The sequence below is a fragment of the Anopheles gambiae genome, chromosome 2, assembly GCF_943734735.2.
Source record: "Anopheles gambiae chromosome 2, idAnoGambNW_F1_1, whole genome shotgun sequence".
In the NCBI taxonomy this organism is placed as follows: Eukaryota; Metazoa; Arthropoda; class Insecta; order Diptera; family Culicidae; genus Anopheles; species Anopheles gambiae.
The window spans coordinates 85,934,578-85,953,094 of record NC_064601.1 but is presented as its reverse complement, the minus strand read 5'-3'; the positions used below and the strand labels follow the sequence as shown (position 1 = coordinate 85,953,094).

Sequence of the window (18,517 nt, the reverse complement as noted above, 5' to 3'; positions counted from 1 at the left end):
ATTCGATAGAGATTGACAGTAGTGGAAAATTTTTGCAACCAGTTGTTTTTTTTTTGCGGGGCAAGTGCATACTGCAGACAAGTAGTCCGATGAGCATTGGAAGAAAAGGTAGAAACGACAATTCAGGTTTCTCCTAGACAAATCAACATCCTAAGCTGCATGCGTAAAATCCCATTTTAACGTTGTTAATTGATTGTCGAATATAGGTTCCTCATTGATGCTGTTGAAACGTATTGTATATGGTTAAATTATTGCCTTATGAGATGAGTTTAATACCCCAGAGAAGTATAGTCAGTTATTATATATTGATTGATTGATTGATTTGTTTATTTATTTATTTTATTTCAAATTTATGTACTATATACATGTGTCCAGTAAATTATCTTTAAACCCTTTATGCGCATAGCTCTCGTGATCTTTTTCCTTAGGATATCTCTCATGCTCATCTCATTACCCGTTACAACCGTTACGCTATAGCGTTACACTAGCATCCTTGCCAAAATCCCCGCACAAGGAGGCGGCGTCCTCTTACGCTTCCTAAATGTGCTGCTGAACTTTGCTTTCTCTGTGTCCCTCCCAGGCCAATGCTTCTCTTACCCGAAGCTCAAAGTACGCGTCGACGGGGTGATGTAATTAATTAAACTGACTTTGCGCAATGTCAAATTTGCTGCAGTCGGCCGAACAGCAACGGCAAAAGGGTGATTGTATCTTGGCTGCTTGAACGCTTGCACGTACCCCCAACTCGTGTGGTGTGTGTGTGTGTGTGTTTTTTGGGGGGTGTGTCTCTGGCCGATGACACTAACACACAGCGGTAGTGCTGCATTAGTGCCTTTCCCGTGCCATTTTCTGGCAGCCTGCATCTGACTGTATCTCTAGAATAAAATTGAAATATTAGTTTTAATAGTAGCCATTAAACTACTTCCAACATGTAAAATTGCTTTATTGCATGTCATCGCCCAGTGGCAGTAGTAGACGGCGCTTGACGTGTGGCACGTGCGCAGTGTCTAGCGTTGAGCGAGTGGGTTTGAATTATTCCTATCGCCACAATTTGTTTCGGAACTTGCCGTCTGGCGGAACGTCAACTGGTCGGCTATTAAGAGTACATTATTCATAAAACACCGGGCGCCTAGCTCGATGATTTAAATCGCATTAATGTAGATTATTCAATCGATTAAGCTTTCTCCCATCCAGACGAGATAAAGCATGGAATGTGGTAGTGTTACGTACGGGTATTAAAATCATTTAATTGAGATGATGTAAAATAGATTACAGACGAATAAAATGTCAGTTTTGTACCAATTCTGCACAACCATCATATTGTGATAAAAGCGAGTGACTTATCCAAACATACTGTGACATTTATCTGACCCAATGTTGGACCTTAACCGATATGACCCTGGTTAATCGGCGGCGGCATTACCGCTCTGTTATTACATAGATTAAAATCTTATCCATCAAAGCCAGGCCTCCCGTTAACTGGCCGTCATGACTGTGCCTTCTCAGTTGCTTGGTTACTTGACGCGCAAGAATTAAATGTTTGGAATGTCACGGTATAAGCCCGAAAAAAAATCAAAAGTCATTCTTCGGGCTGTGTGTCAGCGGAAAAAATTGTATACGATAACAATCGACGACCCACTGGGGGAAGGAATACAAGTGTTGTGTTGTTTAACGCGTCGGGAATAATTCAAAAAAGGGACACGAATGACGATTTTTTTTTTTGTTTTGTGGCGTTTAATGCTCATCTCATTTGCATTAAACACTCTCCGCTTCTCGGAAATCTGTACGTCACTGTTCATCTCACATGATCATTTCAGCTCTCCCTGACGTCTTACGTGCAGAGGGGCGCGCGTGTAAGGAGTGTGAATGTATTTTGGTCCACAGTCGCCTGCTTCCCAAAAAAAAGTAAAATCTTTGTGCGGGTGTGTCTTCCAATCGGTAAAATAAACATATGTGTAGGTGTTGGTATGACCGAAGTACACGCTGATTCATGCTCAGACCGTGACAAGGTCGCGACAAGTCACACCAACCAACCTAGCCAACCAAGCAAGATATGCGGTATGTGGTGAAATAAGTGCAAAAGTGTATACAACGTTGATTCATCCGTATTTCTAATCTGGGAGTGTGAAGTGGGAGTTTAATCGGTGATTGTGCCCAACGGAGCAATGTTTTATTACATTTGTCAAATTGATTTGAAGAAGAATTTGTTTTTTATTATAATTTTAAATACTATTTCACAAAAGCTAACGAGCCCCCTGCACCAACGCCGACAGCAATTTGGTAGCGGTTCACTAATGAATGGTAATCAATTCAGTGCCGATCGACGGCGAAACCAGAGGCCCGTTGGTGCACGAGTCAAACCGATCGCACGTCGGTTATCGTGTCAATGTTAAGTTTAAGCTCGAATCGATGAAGCGAATAAACCGCTTCCTCGATCGTTGCAAGAAACAGAGAGAGAGAGAGAGAGAGAGAGAGAGAGAGAGAGAGAGAGAGAGAGAGAGAGAAAGATAGATAGAGAGATAGAGATGACACATTTCGGTAGTGTGCGGCATGCTTCAATTGATTTGACAGCTAGCTGTCAATTGTGGCGCACGAGAATGGTGGCGTTCGTAGTAGTAGCATGTGGACGCTGTTTTGCCGTCAGTATCCTTATGACGTCAATCACCTATTGATGACGTGCGAGGGAGGAAGTTTTCAGATAAGAAAAGTTGAAGAATTGTTGAACAATAAGCGATAGTGTGTTCCAAAAAAATTAAACGACGTACCACGCCTCAAACGTCATTGATATTGCGAGAGTGATATTCGATTACTGCTCGATCGAGATCGATCGAGCACCATGTGCGTGCTGAGTGTGTTTTTTTGCTGCCGTTTTTGCAATTGATCGAAACGAATCTCGGGGTGTAGTCAAGGTTAAAGCAATTAAAATCGATCAATCTGGATGGAATTAATTGGCATTGGTTTTGCGTCGTTATTGGGACGCATCGATCGTAACGCTCTGCCAAAGCACTTTCCAGAACAAACTATTGTATTCGATTAGACTGCTTTTTTGTTTCACTATTCTGCATATCATGTTTCGTATCGAATGCTCATGTTTTCACAACACAAACAAGTCTTGCGGAAAGAAGCATGTATTTAGATATTAAAAATTAGCTGTAAGACAATTTAAAGAGCTGAAATTAAGTTAATTGACCCCGAAAGTCTGCAAACAAACAACAACATGGTTTCCCTATTTATATAGCATGTATTTGTTAATTAATGTTTCGATAAAGATTCGCGCAGAAAAAAGGAGCGCAAAATCCGCTACGTGCTTCGCGGCACACGCAACAGTGCAACCTGCTGCGCATGGAGTTGCGCGTGGAATGTGTCACGCACGCTTAGCGAAATGGCAATAATTGAAGGATGGGTTTGGCCGGCGACTTCGATTCAGTTGATTGGCAAAATTAGTCGTCCGGCTCCACCGTCCATCGACTGTGTGTTTGGCTCTTTTGTATATTGCGTCACGTTACTTTCATCTCCGCCAATGCGTTAGTGGACCGTTTGCTGCTGGGGCATTTTATTATTTTTTCTTTGCATGCAAACAGTTTTTTTCTCTCTCCCTCTCTCGGTGGCCTGCGGGTCAAATGAGCTGAATCGAAGAACCACACACACGCACTCAGCCGGAGCTATTTGGCCTGTAGTTGTTGCTTTTTTTGTGTTTGCACATTTTGGCTTGTTGTTCCCCATACCCTGGCTTCGGTTCGTTTGTGGTGGTGAAATTTGATAAACTGCTTCTACAAGAAGATTGTATTTCTTTTTTTCATCCGTTTTTTGTTGCTGTTTGTTTTTACTCCGGCACCCTCTCTCACCCCTGTGTGTACATATGAATGCAAATCAAAAATATATCGCGCTTTTGGGGTGCGGGTTTGAAGGGTGTGTCATGTTGGACGGTCCTTTCGTAAAAGAATGACACCAAGATGACATTCATTTCACATTGAATGGCCTTCGGCTTTTATTGGGAAGCGGAGAGGATATGGGAAGGTAAGGGAGAGTTTGGGAGTGGAATGGTGGCAAATTCGCGAGAAGTGAATAATTTCTAGGCAGCGCGACGATTAGCGTACGTATGCCAGAGAAGGTCTGTGTTTGTTTTACGGTGACGATCGTAGCAGATCGTAAACAAATGAGAAAAATGCCAAAATAGGAGACTAGACAGGGCAAGGTTTGCTTGAAATGATGGCAATTGAATAAATAAAAACTGATGAAAAAGATAAAAAATATGTTCATATTTTGGTGTAACAGTAGATACAAACACGGCCATTTTGGTTAAAACTACGGATTAACCTATATTAAAGATAAGTATAAATGCAAAGGCAATACAGAAAAGGATTAATAAGACCGGATAGTAATACCGTCAGAGCAAACAGAACTATAAAATTGCACTTCGTTCGAAAATTAAACTGAAAATCAAACTGAACACAACTAAAAAGGTAAATCAAAAAGATGAAATCAAGAGAACAAAAGGACAATACTGCCATGGTTGTGTCTGTCAGGTGTAATGGCTAAACGCCATTCGCCACCATTTTATGTCCATTCTTGAAAGCCATTTGGTGTGATCTAACAAATCCATCAGTGACAATGTGTAACGGCACAACAATTACGCCCCGCCGGTCGCAGTAATAAACGTCTGAGAGTATTTTGAAGGTGAAAGTTATAATTTTAGAAGTATTCACGACGCACATGGTTTCCGTTTTTTGCGAAGAAAAACAAAAAAACATGCCATAAAACGTGTCGCAGCAGAATCCTAAAAATATTATCCACACATCAACCAACCGACCCATTCATTGCTTAAAACGTGAAACCGAAAAGTTGTAAATAAAGTAACAAACAAACATTCGCCTCTTTTCGCAGGCCGCCAACCCTTACCCCGCCGACAGCCGACAGGATTGGCACGGGATTTAATATTATATAATTCTCGGCGAAGACTCTTCTTCTCTAAGCTGAGTAAATTCCTTTCCATTTTGTTGTTTTATTTGTTTCGTTGGTGACACTTTTCGGCGTCGCATATTTTGGTGTGCGATTTTTCTTTGCCTTTTTGCTTGAAACCCACCCATCCTCCCTACTTGCTCCCTTCAGAGATCGCGATCATCGAAAACTATTAATAGTGGACGACGGCGCGTTTGACCTTCCTGTCCGCGTGCGTACAAACCAGTTCCTACCGCCACACCTACCGCACCAAGCACCTGGAAAACCGTAAATGAAAAGTGGAAAATACCTCTCGCACCAACACCACCACCAATCTAACACCGCCCTTTAGCTTTCAAGTACACACGGCAGCATGCGCAAACACACACAGCGCCTGGTGTTCGTGAGCGTGGTTCACTTTGGAGGTGTGTCGCCCCTAGATGTGTGTCGGGATGTTAGTGCAAATCGCGTTATCATCATCGGTGTGGTGTGTTAGTTCGGCTGCTGCCGGGATGCTGAACCCACCACTACCCGCCTACCATTGCCATTGACGCAGCGACGAAAGCGGCCAATGGCCGTGACCATGGCCATTTTGAATCGACCATCGTTGCCGCTCGGTACCTTCCTGCTTGCCCGCGGGCGGTGGTTACATTGATTGTCAAATCGATAACAAGTGCTAGAATGAAAGAGAGCAAGAGAGGAGAGAGCGAAAGAGTGCGAGTGATCAAAGCAAGCGGGTCAGCAAGCATGTTGATGACGTTGGAGCGCCAGCTCGGGCGCGCGCGCGCTTTTTTGCCTGCGCACACGTGACACGTGTTTGTTTTATTTTTTATATATTTTTTTTAAACCCCCTTTACGTGAAATTCTCGCAGGGAGGCTGGCAGGGTTTTATGACGCCTTTCGGCGACATCCTTGCAAACAAAGAAGAGGAAGAAAACAATGGTTTGGTGTGAAAGCTGTCACGCGGAACGCCTATTTTGAGACTTCTCGCGTCCACAGCCGCCGCCGCTTTCCGGTGGCCGTTTCAGGTACAGGTTGTGTTGTGAAAATTTACACCAAGATTTCCCACGCTTGGACGAACCACCCTCACCGCCAACAGCATCACCGAATTGAACCACTTTTTTTCCTCTCGCTAGTCCATGGCGCGATGATCAATCGTTGATCTTTTGCCGACAACTTTTAGCATAAATGCGCGCGTGCGCTCGCGATCGCCCCTCCCGTTGGGCTGGCGGTTTGTTTGTGCGAATTAGCTTGCGCATTAGCGTGTACTAAGCGAGCGGGCCGGCCTGTTGATCGTTACAGGGTAGAAGGAAGTGACCAACAGCATAGCGATATGGATCACCGTAAACCGCGTATCACGATCGGTAATTAAATTGTTTTCAATGCTCTTCAACTTTAACCTCTGTGTGTTTGTGTCTTCATTTACACACACATACAAATACATAGTGATCGTATCGTAATTGCACCGGGGATTTGCGCACTTTGCAGGTGAATGATCCGTGAACGGGCCCGGGTATGCGCTCGCAACTCTTGGGCTTTTATTGGCGTTTCAGTTGCTGGTCGTTTTGGGTTCACTGTTGCTGTTGGAAAATTCTATTGCGCGCACAGATGACCATGAATAATATTGTGAGGTTCGTTGGCTCGTTTCGAATTTCGATTGTTTTTAATCGTTCTTCACTTTTGAAACGCCAAAACAAAGACAAAACAAAAAAACTGAAAACAGGATCACATGTGTTTGTGCGTGGTACACAGCTTTTAACGGAACTGTGAACCCTACTGTCAAGGATAACTGCTTTCCGGTTTCGTGGAGCCGTTGTACCGGCCGTTGTAAAATGAAGTGTGTAATTTCTTTAAACGTTAAACCAGAAGGAACAACATATAAACAAGCGCAAACAATCCTTCAACTATGTGATGGGGGGGAAGGAACTGCAAAAGGGGAAAGCTGTATAGGGGGGGGGGGGGTGGACAAAGCGTTTTTGGACCCGGAAATATTTGGCCGTGAGATTGTTTTCGAAGCTCACGGCGTAGCGCAGGGTTGTAAAAATAGAGTGTATGAGTTTTTTTTCTTGTTCGTACCTTTAGATCGTGATATTTTGTTTGTTTGGTCCTTGTTTGATTTTTTTTTGTGTGTATTCCCTACCTGTCAAAAAATGTAAACAATTCTTACCGGTATGACGCCATTAAAGGAACTATTTCAACAACTGTTTGGTCCTCAATGCGTAATAGGTGATATCATCTTACAGAAAGAGATTGTGATTTTTAGCTACGATACAACTGACACCCTCCCAGTATTTCATAACATTAATAAATATTACCTTGTCCTTGTGGGGCACTCACTCATTGGCAATGATTTACGGTCGTCTACGGTCGCCCCATAGCGCCGTCCAAAGTTCACCCAAACGATTCACTAAACTATCGGCCGACGCCACCAGCCGCCAAATATCTGTTCACCGATCCGCAATCGAAACACTTGACGATCGTTATTTGATGAGTATTGATGAGCGTGACAATGTCGTTGGGGTGTTTTTATTTTTAAAACTGAAGGCTCTGTGCGTGTGCACTCTCACTAGTCAACTGGTCGTTATGACGCAGTTCTATCAATCGATATCGATCAGAACGTCGTTACATTGATAATCATTCCACTGTCAATTGGATGGCACGTCGGGGAGCGCTTTTGGGTGCGAAAAAAGCATGTGTGTGGCGCCACACGTTCGATCGAGTATGTGTGTCTGTGTATGTTAGATTCGACAATGATTGGTTTGATCAGTCCAGCATGCGATCAGAGCATCGGCCCGTCCGAACAACTCGAGTAGAGAGCCGTGCCCCCGTTCGCCATGATTGAGGCAATTGAGGCTCGGCTCGTCGACGTGCCGAGGAAAGTACTAACTGCAACCGTAAAGAATCTGCAATACTACATTACATCGCACGAAGAGGCAGCAGCTGGTTGATGAGGTTGTTGAGGGCATTGTTGAGTGCTGTATGGAGAGTTTAAGTGGAGAAAGGAACAATAAAAGACTAAAAATAACGAAAAAGAAGGTATTGCAGAATATTCATGAAGTAAAAAGATCGTGTCTATACAATTTGACCAGTTTGCTAATCCCATTAGTACTTACTTACCATTCGAATATACGAAACCGCTCACGGTCTCGCACCTTTATCTGCCAGTCTGTTATCCCGGCTTTAATGGCGGACGCCTCCACCGCATCTTGTCCACCTCAATTTGGGCCTAGCACGCCTCCTCTGTTGTTGTAGACGGTCTAAAAAGACTTTACGGCCTGGGTCGTCCATTCCCATGCGTGACAACATGACCAGCTCACTAGAACCTGGCGAGCTTGATACGTTGCACGACAGTGAGGACGCCGTACAGCTCTTACAGCTCGTCGTTATAACGGCTCCTCTATTGTCCTTCCACACATACGGGGCCAAGAATCCTTCTGAGCATCATCCTCTTGAGCGCGGCCAGAAGGGTTGGACTGTGCCCATGTCTCAGTGACGTATGTAAGAACCGGTACTATATACGTGCTATATACTCCCAGCTTCGTCCGTCGCAACAGGTTATTTGAGGTGAACTGCTATCGCAGGCAGCCAACGTCCTTGCTCGCAACTCATCCATGCTATTGTCGGAACTGATCCTTGAACCGACATAGGTGAACTCTGGGACAAGTTCAAAAGTTCGTTCACATATCTGTACGTCACACCCACATAAGTTTATATTTGTTATTGGCTAGGCCGCTGATGTTGCCACCATCAGTTTGGTCTTTGCCTCGTTTATCTACAATCCGAGGTTCTCTGCCGCCTGCTCGATCCCTTGGTAGGCTAGGACATAGGAGAGCCGCAGACCAATGATGTGTATATCGTCAGCGTATGCCAGGATCTGGGTTAACTTATAGAAGATGGTTCCCGATGTCTCCACCCTCGAGTGAAGAGGCCATCCCGAGAGAGGGCCATCCCTGCTCTCTAGCACCAGGTTGAATAGGAGACAAGCAAGCCCGTCCCCCTGGCGCAGACCTTTGGTGGTTGCAAAAGGTCCTGAGAGTTTTCCATCCACCCTCACCTGGCAAGTGACGTTGGTCATAGTCATTCTAACGTCTCATAACGAGCGTCTCATAGCATCGTATAGTTTTACCCTGGCTATGCTATCATATGCTGCTTTGAAGTCAATGAAGAGATGGTATGTGTCGTGTCTGTATTCAGCCATCTTCTCCAAGATCTGCCGCATGGTGAAGATCTGATCAGTGGTTGATTTTCCGTTTCGGAATCCTCTTTGATAGTTTCCGAGTATCTCTTTGACGTGTGGGACAAAACGATCCTGAAGGATCAGGGAGAATATTTTATATGCGGTATTCAACACCGTAATACCCCTGTAGTTGTTGCAGCCCAACCTGTCGCCCGTCTTGTATATGGGGCGGACCATGCCGAGATTCCAATCACAAGGCATCGATTCGCTATTCCACCCACTAGTACAATTTAGTGGTCTTATTTCTACATTTTTTATAATCTCCAAAGATTTTTACATTTAAATTTTTTTAAAAAAAAATCCTATTTGAAATGACAAAGGAATGTATTATGGTAGTGTCACTATCGTCTAATAGATGGCGCCACTTCAAAGAGCAGGCAAAGGATCTCACGAACCACGTGTTTGCCGTTTCGTGTTGTGTGATAATTTCGATCCTAATCTATTGTTTTGTAAATACTATATATGTTCGAAATTGAGTTATTTTTGTGTGTTGATTATACTTGATTTTTGCTATTCACCCCCTTCAAATTACAATTGAATCTTTAAATATAACTACAATGAATCGTTCCACCATGCATCATGCTTTCTGCTTGTAATGCACATCCTGGAGAAATAACTCTGCACCGTGTAATTCTAGATAAAATTGTTCTTCAAAGAACTGATCATCGTGTTGCAGCAGGATGTAGAATTTTACATCCGTCACGATCTCGCACCTGGGAAGTTCCTCTATTTACTCACGCCATGCAGGCACTCTTGCTGTTAGTTCCGCTAGTTATTCGCTTCGGCATCGGAATGTCATCGGAACAGATTGCTTCGCAGTTGTGTTGTTCTTCCTTTAATCGCAAAACAATCACACAACAATATACAGACCCAATTTAGCGCCCATCATATTCACCACCGCCGATGCTAATTAGTTGCGAAACGTGGTGAAGCTTTTGCGTCATGCAAAACTGTGCGCCACTGCACCGAGCGTAGATACAAACACCCACACAGAGACAGACTTGCAAGTGTTTCGGCGATCTGCTCGTAATAATAACGCCGCCCACCAATCGCCACTTCCGATGAATGAAATGAGTCAATGAATGAATGTTGGTTCGTTGGGGATCGGCCCGTTCAATATGTTCGTTTGTTAGTTGTATTGCATTATGTGACAGTAAATTGCACCATCCATTTGGGCGGCCCAGACGGCCAATGATTTGATCTTGTTCTTGAGCGTTTTTTTGTTTGTTTTTTGCTGACTGGTTCGTTTCATCATCAGCATTATTACTGCAAACAGCAAAATACCTCTCTTCAAATGGGCCGCTGTGGGCATCATGTAAACAAATTGCTCAATTTCACTCCAAACTTGCGTCATTCCGTTTCTCTTTTCCTGCCGTGTGGGAATAGTGGCTTTCATGCACGAAGCAGAAGGGAAGGGAGCAATCGACAATCGATCTGTGTGGAAGAAAACAAGGCTCTTTTTGTTTTTAAATGTATGGTCACTGAAAGAGTAACTTATTTTTAAAAGAAATTTTAAAAGAAAATAAAGAACCACAATTTATTTATTGTATTGCTGTCTTAAACAACAAAAACTCAATTAACTTATAATTAAAAACTAGCATCCTCTAACTGACTAATTACATTTTCATTTATTTATATGCGAACTCAATCAATAAAACTCATGCGAAAAAATCAATAAAACTGTATAAAACAATACCGTGGGCTAAAAATCGATCACAAACCGATTAGTACATAAATTATTCAAACCTAGTGGGAGGGGTCTAGGAAACGGACCTATCCGAATCCGATTCCGTGATCGGATTCTATTCCGGAGCCGATTACAATTCCAGATTTGACTCCGGAGACGTTTCTGGAGCCGAGTTGACACTGGAATCGGAATTAGCTCCGGAATCAGAATCGACAGCGGAATCGGAAACGACCTGGGAATCGCAATTTGCTCCGGTAACGGAATCAGACTTGATTCCATAATTAGAATTGAAATGAGAATCAGTTATTGTATTGCAATAAGAAGTTTCAGAAGCTAAACCAGTCCGGGAATCTCCATGAGAATGGATAGTTTACAAGTGAAGTTTGATTCTTTGTGGCTATCAATACGTAGTATCATTGGACCCAAACCCTTATTCTAATGGAAATGCCGAAACCGATTCTGGTTTCGAAACAGATTCTGATTTCCGAGCTAATTCCGATTCTGAAGCCGATTTAGATTCCGAAACCGATTCCAAATCCGGAACCGATTCCGAATTTGGAACCGATTTCGAATCCGGATCTGATTCCGATTCCGGAACCGATACCGAACCCGGAACCGATTTCGAATCCGGAACTGATTTCGATTTCTGAATCGATTACAAAACAAATGCTGGAGCCGATTCCGGAATCGATATCAGAAAACTTCGGAGCTAGCCGGTATCGTTTCCGACGAAAACTTGCTTCTCTTTCTACCTCTTTACAACGGTACATTGCATCAGAAACATTTATCATGTTTTTTCTTCCTTCTTTTCTATTTCCCACACCTTCCAGACGCTTGCCTACGCTGCCAGGCGGAGAGCAAAAAGGACACGCTCGGCCGCCAGGACTGTGTCGTCGTGTGGGGCGAATGCAACCATTCCTTTCACCACTGCTGCATGTCGCTGTGGATTAAGCAGAACAATCGGTGCCCGCTGTGCCAGCAAGAGTGGTCCATTCAGCGCATGGGCAAGTGAGCGCTGGGCCAACCAACCAACCAACCAACCATCAAATCAAGGACGCAAACATGTTCTATTTAGCATTTCGGACAAAAACATTCATAGGAGATTTAAAGTGGAAAGGAGAGAAAGAAACGTCATCCGAATCTCGTTGGTTGCATGTTGTTGTCTAGATTTTTCTTTTTTTAAATAAATAGGTGACATCGCGAGCCATTCGAAAATTCACATCACTTCCACGCGTCGTCGATCGGAGTAAATAGAGCTGTGTTTATACTGTATTCGCTTGGCGATGGTGCCTGGCTTTGCTTACACGGTTTGGGGAATGTTTTTGCTGCCGCTACTGTAGCGGACGTACTTGTCCAGCTGGAAGCTATCCTCCCGATAGTCCTCGTCCACCACAAACACCTGCAGGAAGTTGTCAAACTCGTACTTGCGCTTCGTAAATACGTCCGTCAGCTGCAGCGCGGAAATCACGATCAACCCCAACCGCACCGGGCAGACGGTCAGCGGGAACTCCTTCATCTGGCCCGGTTCGAGCGGGCCGAGCGCAAACTCCGTCACGCCAGTGTACCCGCAGCCCGGTTTGGCCTTCGTGTTGAGGCTCATCAGCAGATCCATCGACCGTTCGCTGGTGTTCGTCACCCGACAGCGGAAGTCGAACCCTTCCCCGATCCGAACCGTACTGTTCGCTTCGATCACGTTCAACCGAAGGTCACTGTACTCCAGGGCCTGCGAAGATGCATGAAGGGAAATGGAATCAGAACTGTACAGTTCTCATATCTAACCGCTTTCCGCCTCCGACTTACACAGCGTTGCAGCTGGCTGGTCTGCAAACGTCCCCGCTCTCCCAAATTCGAGCGCCACACAATGTCCAGCTTACCAATATTGTTGGCCGCCTTCAGGGCGCTCGGGTCGCGTGCAATTTCCGGTATCGGCCGAATGCAGTAGAGAAACTGGCAGCTGTTCTGCGGCTGCAGCATCGTTTTGGACGAGAACACCGACTCGCCGGACGGGAGTGTGTTGAGCGACACGACCGTGTACTGTTCCGAGCTTTCCAGCTCGACCTTCTCGAGACAGATCGGCCCGACGGTAATGTTCTGTATTTGTGCCTCCAGATACACGTCGTCCGTTTCCGCGTTGTAGAACTTGGTCTTTACGTCCAGTGGTTTGACGACTTGGAATTTGAAAAACTTGCGAAAGGACGTCTCCAGCCCGGCCGGCGTCATGTACGAAACTTCACAAACCAAGCTAGAATAGAAAGAAACAACATGGAAAAAGTGCGGAAAAGGAAAACAAACGATCCCACTCTTCGCCACCCTTACATGTGCGTTCCGATTTCCTTCACCTCGTGATGAATAACGTCATCGAGCGTTTCCTCCGGGTTCAGCGTCACTGGGCCCGTTTTGTCCGCGTGGATCGGCAGACTAACGCGACTATTGTTGGACTGCAAATCCGCCTTCACCGAAACGTTCGTGACGGGATGGGCCCGACAGTTGTGCACGCACACGTAGCTCGAGAACGTTTCGCCGAGATAGATGTTGCCGAAACTTTGCGGCAGCAGCATAAACTGGCCGGCTGCAATCGTCTCACAGCCCGCCACCGATGTCGCATCGCTGTGGAGGATCTTCTGGAACGAGTACTGCGGTACATCCTTCGGTTCGGCCGTCAGTATCTGGGGGCTGATCAAGGTGGGCCGTGTGAGGCGCATCACTGCAAGAGAACACATACACGGTAGGACGGTAAGTAGGCAGTAAAGGGTGGCGATTATTGAAGCGAAAACGGCTTACCTTTTAGAGCCAGCAGATGCTCTGTCGGTTCAACCATCTTGTGTGTATTATAGATTCGTTTTTTGCCCCAAATTCAATCTACTGTTGCGGATTAATTCCGTGGTTGTGAAGATAAGGGGAAAATCTTGCCAACAGAATGTAAACATTGCCCGTTTGACATCTGCCGCAAAACTGCTGGATCGTTTTGACCAGAGTGACCAGAAATACCGATTTATCTGTACAGGTATTCCCCGTTATACGCTATTAATGCGGATCGGAGCAAATTTTCAGTGAAATTATTGTAAATTTTAGTTTAATTTCGCTTGAAGTCCTAGGTTTAAGGCGTTCAATTATTTATTTGACCTGATGACCAACTGAAGATTACAATTTTTACTTTTTAAAATAACAGATTTTCTCATAATATTGACCGAGAAGTCATACAACCATTTCCCAAAAGAGTCAATGCAGTAACATCCATATGAATATATGGTAGTCAATAGCGATCAGAAGTTCAAGAGTGATAACTAAGGGCCGTGGCAACGCTGATCCACTTTTATCGGATTAAATCTATATGGGACGACGAATCGCCCATCCGACGTTATCTGTCAAATCCCATATGAAATGTAGAAAGGCCATCCGATAAAATCACATGCTCAAAAGCGTTGCCACCACAACATCTATCGACACTTCAAAAAGGCCTCGTTCTCGTGTGACCGCTATGAACCAAATCTAATCCATTTCCTCAAAATATACCGAAGACTACCGACAAAATATGAAATTCCTACCGAATTCTACCGATACAATTTTGCTGCTCCCACCGAAAACCACCTAAAATCTGGCCACACTGACCGGACGCCAACCGGACGAACTCAGCACTTTTGCTGACTGAAACGTCAAACGGCGAAAAGGCAAAATAACAACGCCACTTTGTGTTTGGCTTTGTTTTCTATCCGAGACGCTCCAGAATTGTTTGCATCATTCCGCACTAATTACGCGTTAAAATGGATGCAAACACATCCATTAGCACGGAACCACCGATGGAATGTTCCACCCCGACAAGTGCTGCCGATTTGGCAAACGACCAGAAGCGCCGGAGGTAAGTTCTCCTTGGACAGCGGGACTGTCCCCGTCGCCGGAACTCCAGCAATAATAATGCACACACTTTCCTCCTTTCAGCTCTTCCCGTTCGATCAAAAGAAAGCGATTTGATGATGAAATAGTCGAGTTTAGCATGAGCAGCACACCGATCCAGCAGATGAAAGCGGTAGCCGGAAGATCCCGCACCCTCTCCCAATCGATGACGCCACTCGGCGCTGCTGCTGCTGCTGCTCCGGGACAGACTGGTGTGGCATCACCCGGTCCCGTCACAACCACAGTCGGTTCTCCCACGGCCACCGCAGAACCGATGCAAACTGTCCCATCCGTCGCGCCTGCTGCTCTGCCACCAGTAGCTCCACCCGCAACACCGCTTCCACCGCCGACTCCCACTACCGTAACGCTACCACCCCCACCGACACCCAATCCAGTAACCAGCATCCTGCAGCAGCTGAACTCGAACGCATCGGTCAACGATAAGAAGCGGGCGCTGAAAAACACGAAGCGCACGAAGAAAAAGAGCGCCTCGCAGCAGGTGGCCGCCAAAGATCTGGGCCGCTGGAAGCCGATGGACGATCTGGCCCTCATTACGGGCATCCTGCAGACGAACGACCTGCGCACGGTGCACCGCGGGACCAAGTTTAGCTGCAAGTTCACCATACAGGAGATGCAGATCCGCTGGTGCTCGCTGCTGTACGAGGAGCCGATCTCGCGCATCGCCGTGTCCGCCATGCGCAACATGCATCCCGAGCTGGTGGAAAGCGTCCAGAGCAAGGCGCTGTTTTCCGTGCCGGAGGAGGAGCTGCTCGGGACGATCAAGTCGAACGAGCAGCCGACGCTCGACACGTTCCAGGAGCTGCTGAACAAAAACTCGTCCGTGTTTTACCACTCGCGGACCGCCAAAAGCTTGCTCAACCACTGGCTGCTGATGAAGCAGTACTCGCTGCTGCCCGACCAGTCGGTCCCGTCGCTGCCGAAGAACGACAACATACTGAGCTTCTCCGACGCGGAAGACCTGATGAACGATTCCGAGCTGGCCGAGCCGCGGGACGAGTCGCTCGAGACGGAGCTGGCGCTGGCCGACCGGAAGAGCAAGAAGGAGATCCGGCACCTGGAGAACGAGCTGACCCGGTGGAGCGTGCTGGTCGATTCGATAACGGGCATTGGCTTTTCGCCCGACTTTGATCAGCAGACGCTGGCCGCGATCCGGGGCCGCATGGTGCGGTTTTTGATGCGCTCGCAGGAGATTGTGCTCGGCCGGTCGACCAAGGACAGCATGGTGGATGTGGACCTGTCGCTCGAGGGACCTGCCTGCAAAGTGTCGCGCAAGCAGGGCTCGATCAAGCTCCGCAGCAACGGGGATTTTTTCATCACGAACGAAGGCAAACGACCCCTGTACATCGATGGGAAGCCGCTGCTCTGCGGCCACAAAACACGGCTCAACGATAATTGTGTCATTGAGGTAAGGGGGAAGGGGGGTGGAACGGTTGATGGGTTGAATGTAAAAGCCTGTACCTCTTACCTGAATGTCTCGTTCTCTGTTACAGATATCAAACCTGCGCTTCGTTTTCCTGATCAACCACGACTTTATCAACGCGGTACGGCAGGAGAGCGCCAAGATGAACATTCCGCTCAACTGAACTGGAATGTTGATGCTGTTGCTGTGCGGCAAAACGGCACAGATTTTATCCTTATTATTTTTCTTTAAACATTCTAAGCTGCTGCTCACATCTTTTTGCACTGTAGATACACGGTACGAACACGAATAAATGCTACATCATGTGAAAAAGATACCTTTCTTTGTGTTGACTGAGCAGATCCGAAAAGGAATTTTGACAGAGGGATACATTACCAAAGAAACAACGGCCCTCTTGTTTTTAGATCATTCCTGTTTTTATCTCAGTACAGTAGTATTTCTATGACATGATCGAGTAGGCCTCGTAGCGGCCGTAACCATGATTTTACAAAGCGATTTGGATAGCAGGGAAGGGAGTGAGTTCGCAGACACACACTATATTGTGGTTCAATCTTATCAATTAACTTCACCCTGTCCACGCACACACAGACACACATCTCCCTGCATGGACAGCGACGACCACCACACACCGGACCGGAACGAATGCAGCTGCTGAGAGGGTGATTACGTAGGACATCATCGGGCACACCGGCCTACTTTTTGCTCTCCTCATCCTTACTGTCCTTGTTGTCCGGCTTGTTCTTGCTGCCGCTGCTGCTGCTATCCTTGTTGAGCGAACCGACCGCATTGCGCACCGCCTCGGACTGTGGATCCACCCCCGGCAGGTTCTCCAGCACGCTCATCAAGTACTCGGGCGACACGCCCGCAATCTCGATGTCCTCCACGTCGACCTCCATCGGTGTGTCCTTCTCCTGCTTCTGCCGCTTGGCCGGCTGCGAGATGGGCTCCTGGGCGTCCTGCATCGACATCTGCATCGCGAACGCGATCTGCTCCTCCTCCGTCATGTTGGCAAAGTCCGGCATCGAGTCGTCGGTCGGCATGATCTCGCCGGTCGACAGGGCGAGCGCACGCTCCAGCATCGCTTCCTCGGCGTGCGGTTCCGACCCGCCGGCACTCGCCGAAGCACCGGCCCCGGTGCCGACCGCCGCTCCCGAAGCTTCCTTGTCCGATCCGGCTCCTGCCCCTGCCCCGGCAGTACCGTCGGCCGCACTGTTTGCCGTCGCCCGGCGCTGTTCCTCCTCCTGCCGCAGCCGCTGCTCCTCCATGGAAACGCGCAGGGCCAGTGCCAACTCGGGATCCTCGTTCGGATCGACGCCAAACTCGAACCCGGCCCCACCGAGACCGGCACCACCGCTACCATCCTCGCCCTGGATGATGGGCGACGAGATGAGCGCCTCGGAAAAGACGGACCCGCGCGGCACACACACCAGATGCGATCCGGTACCGTCCTTGCCGTTCAGCACGTTGATGAACGCCGTAAACGTGTCGTTGTTCTTCTGATGGTCGCCAAAGCTCACGATGTCCACGTTCACCTTTTCCTTCTTCAGCTTCTTGGCCAGCTTCACCAGCTCGCCCTCGTCGTGCTCGACCGGCGACCCGACAAACACGACGATGCGCATCTTGTGATTCTTGCCCTGGCGGTGCTTCAGCACCAGATGGGCGATGCGCAGCCCCGTCATCAGGTTGATGTTCCCGTTCGGGTTGACCAGGTGCAGCTTGGAGAGGATGCGACCGACGTCGCTGGTGAGCGTGGCCAGCACCTCCGTTGTGTTCGAGAGCGTCATCAGCCCGACGTTGTTCTCCGGGTTGGAGCGCACCTTCGACAGGCAGACCAGATTCACACCGTCCTTCTGGGCGTTCAGCCGCGTCGGGAAGTAGTCGCCGTTGCGCTGGTAATCGCTGTTGTCGAAGCAAACCATCGTACTTTCCAGCACCATCTTGCTGTGCTTTGTGGTTTGGCGGTGGTGGCGGTACACTACGTTATGCTTCGGGCACGGTTGCTTTGTTGGGCAGCGTCGTCGTGTTGATACCCCCTGCGATAGGGCGAGAATTCATGTGAATCGTACCAAAAGCGGCAAGTTCCTCCCGGGCCTCACCTTACCTTTTGCTGGAAGTGAACAATTTAGCAGCTATTTGTGCAAGATTGCACGAAAACAATGCTTTGCGCGAGCACAACCGAAAATGTTCGGACGAAAAATAGCAATAATATTCCGGACGGACCCAAAATGCTTCGTAATGACTGAAGTGACGTTTCGGCTCGCCGTTTGACAGCTCGCCCGCAATGACAGCGGACGCGAAGCATCCAGAAGCGACGTTTCCGAAGGGA

General features: G+C 47.3%; 4 protein-coding genes across 6 annotated transcripts in view; 2 read left to right on the top strand and 2 right to left on the bottom strand.

Annotated features, from left to right (window-relative positions):
* LOC1276246 (RING-box protein 2) overlaps nt 1-12,078 on the top strand; it is a 35,087-nt gene extending 23,009 nt beyond the window's left edge. The window contains exon 2 of the mRNA XM_315566.5: nt 11,690-12,078. Coding sequence (XP_315566.3) covers nt 11,690-11,871 — 182 coding nt within the window. The 3' untranslated portion in view covers nt 11,872-12,078. The remainder of the gene's footprint in view (nt 1-11,689) is intronic.
* On the bottom strand, nt 12,005-14,108 carry LOC1276245 (probable trafficking protein particle complex subunit 13 homolog). Its single transcript, XM_315565.4, has 4 exons — nt 13,641-14,108; nt 13,176-13,563; nt 12,660-13,101; nt 12,005-12,582 (listed from the first exon to the last, which is right to left on the bottom strand). The coding sequence occupies exons 1-4, from the start codon at nt 13,675-13,677 to the stop codon at nt 12,160-12,162; spliced, it is 1,290 nt and encodes a 429-aa protein (XP_315565.4). The 5' UTR covers nt 13,678-14,108; the 3' UTR covers nt 12,005-12,159.
* A 365-nt stretch (nt 14,109-14,473) lies between these two features.
* On the top strand, nt 14,474-16,503 carry LOC1276243 (microspherule protein 1). 2 transcript variants are annotated; one of them, XM_315563.5, is made up of 3 exons: nt 14,474-14,715; nt 14,796-16,176; nt 16,262-16,503. In XM_315563.5, exons 1-3 carry the CDS (start codon nt 14,621-14,623, stop codon nt 16,352-16,354), a joined length of 1,569 nt encoding a protein of 522 aa, XP_315563.5. In that variant the 5' UTR covers nt 14,474-14,620; the 3' UTR covers nt 16,355-16,503. The 2 variants fall into 2 exon arrangements, with proteins under 2 accessions (XP_315563.5, XP_061505445.1); XM_061649461.1 differs by having other exon boundaries at nt 14,514-14,715; nt 14,796-16,503.
* An 82-nt stretch (nt 16,504-16,585) lies between these two features.
* LOC1276242 (26S proteasome non-ATPase regulatory subunit 4) lies at nt 16,586-18,451 on the bottom strand. 2 transcript variants are annotated; one of them, XM_315562.5, is made up of 2 exons: nt 18,293-18,451; nt 16,586-18,224 (listed from the first exon to the last, which is right to left on the bottom strand). In XM_315562.5, the coding sequence occupies exon 2, from the start codon at nt 18,126-18,128 to the stop codon at nt 16,884-16,886; it is 1,245 nt and encodes a 414-aa protein (XP_315562.5). In that variant the 5' UTR covers nt 18,129-18,224; nt 18,293-18,451; the 3' UTR covers nt 16,586-16,883. The 2 variants fall into 2 exon arrangements, with proteins under 2 accessions (XP_315562.5, XP_061505457.1); XM_061649473.1 differs by having other exon boundaries at nt 18,288-18,450.
* Nucleotides 18,452-18,517: the final 66 nt, after the last annotated feature.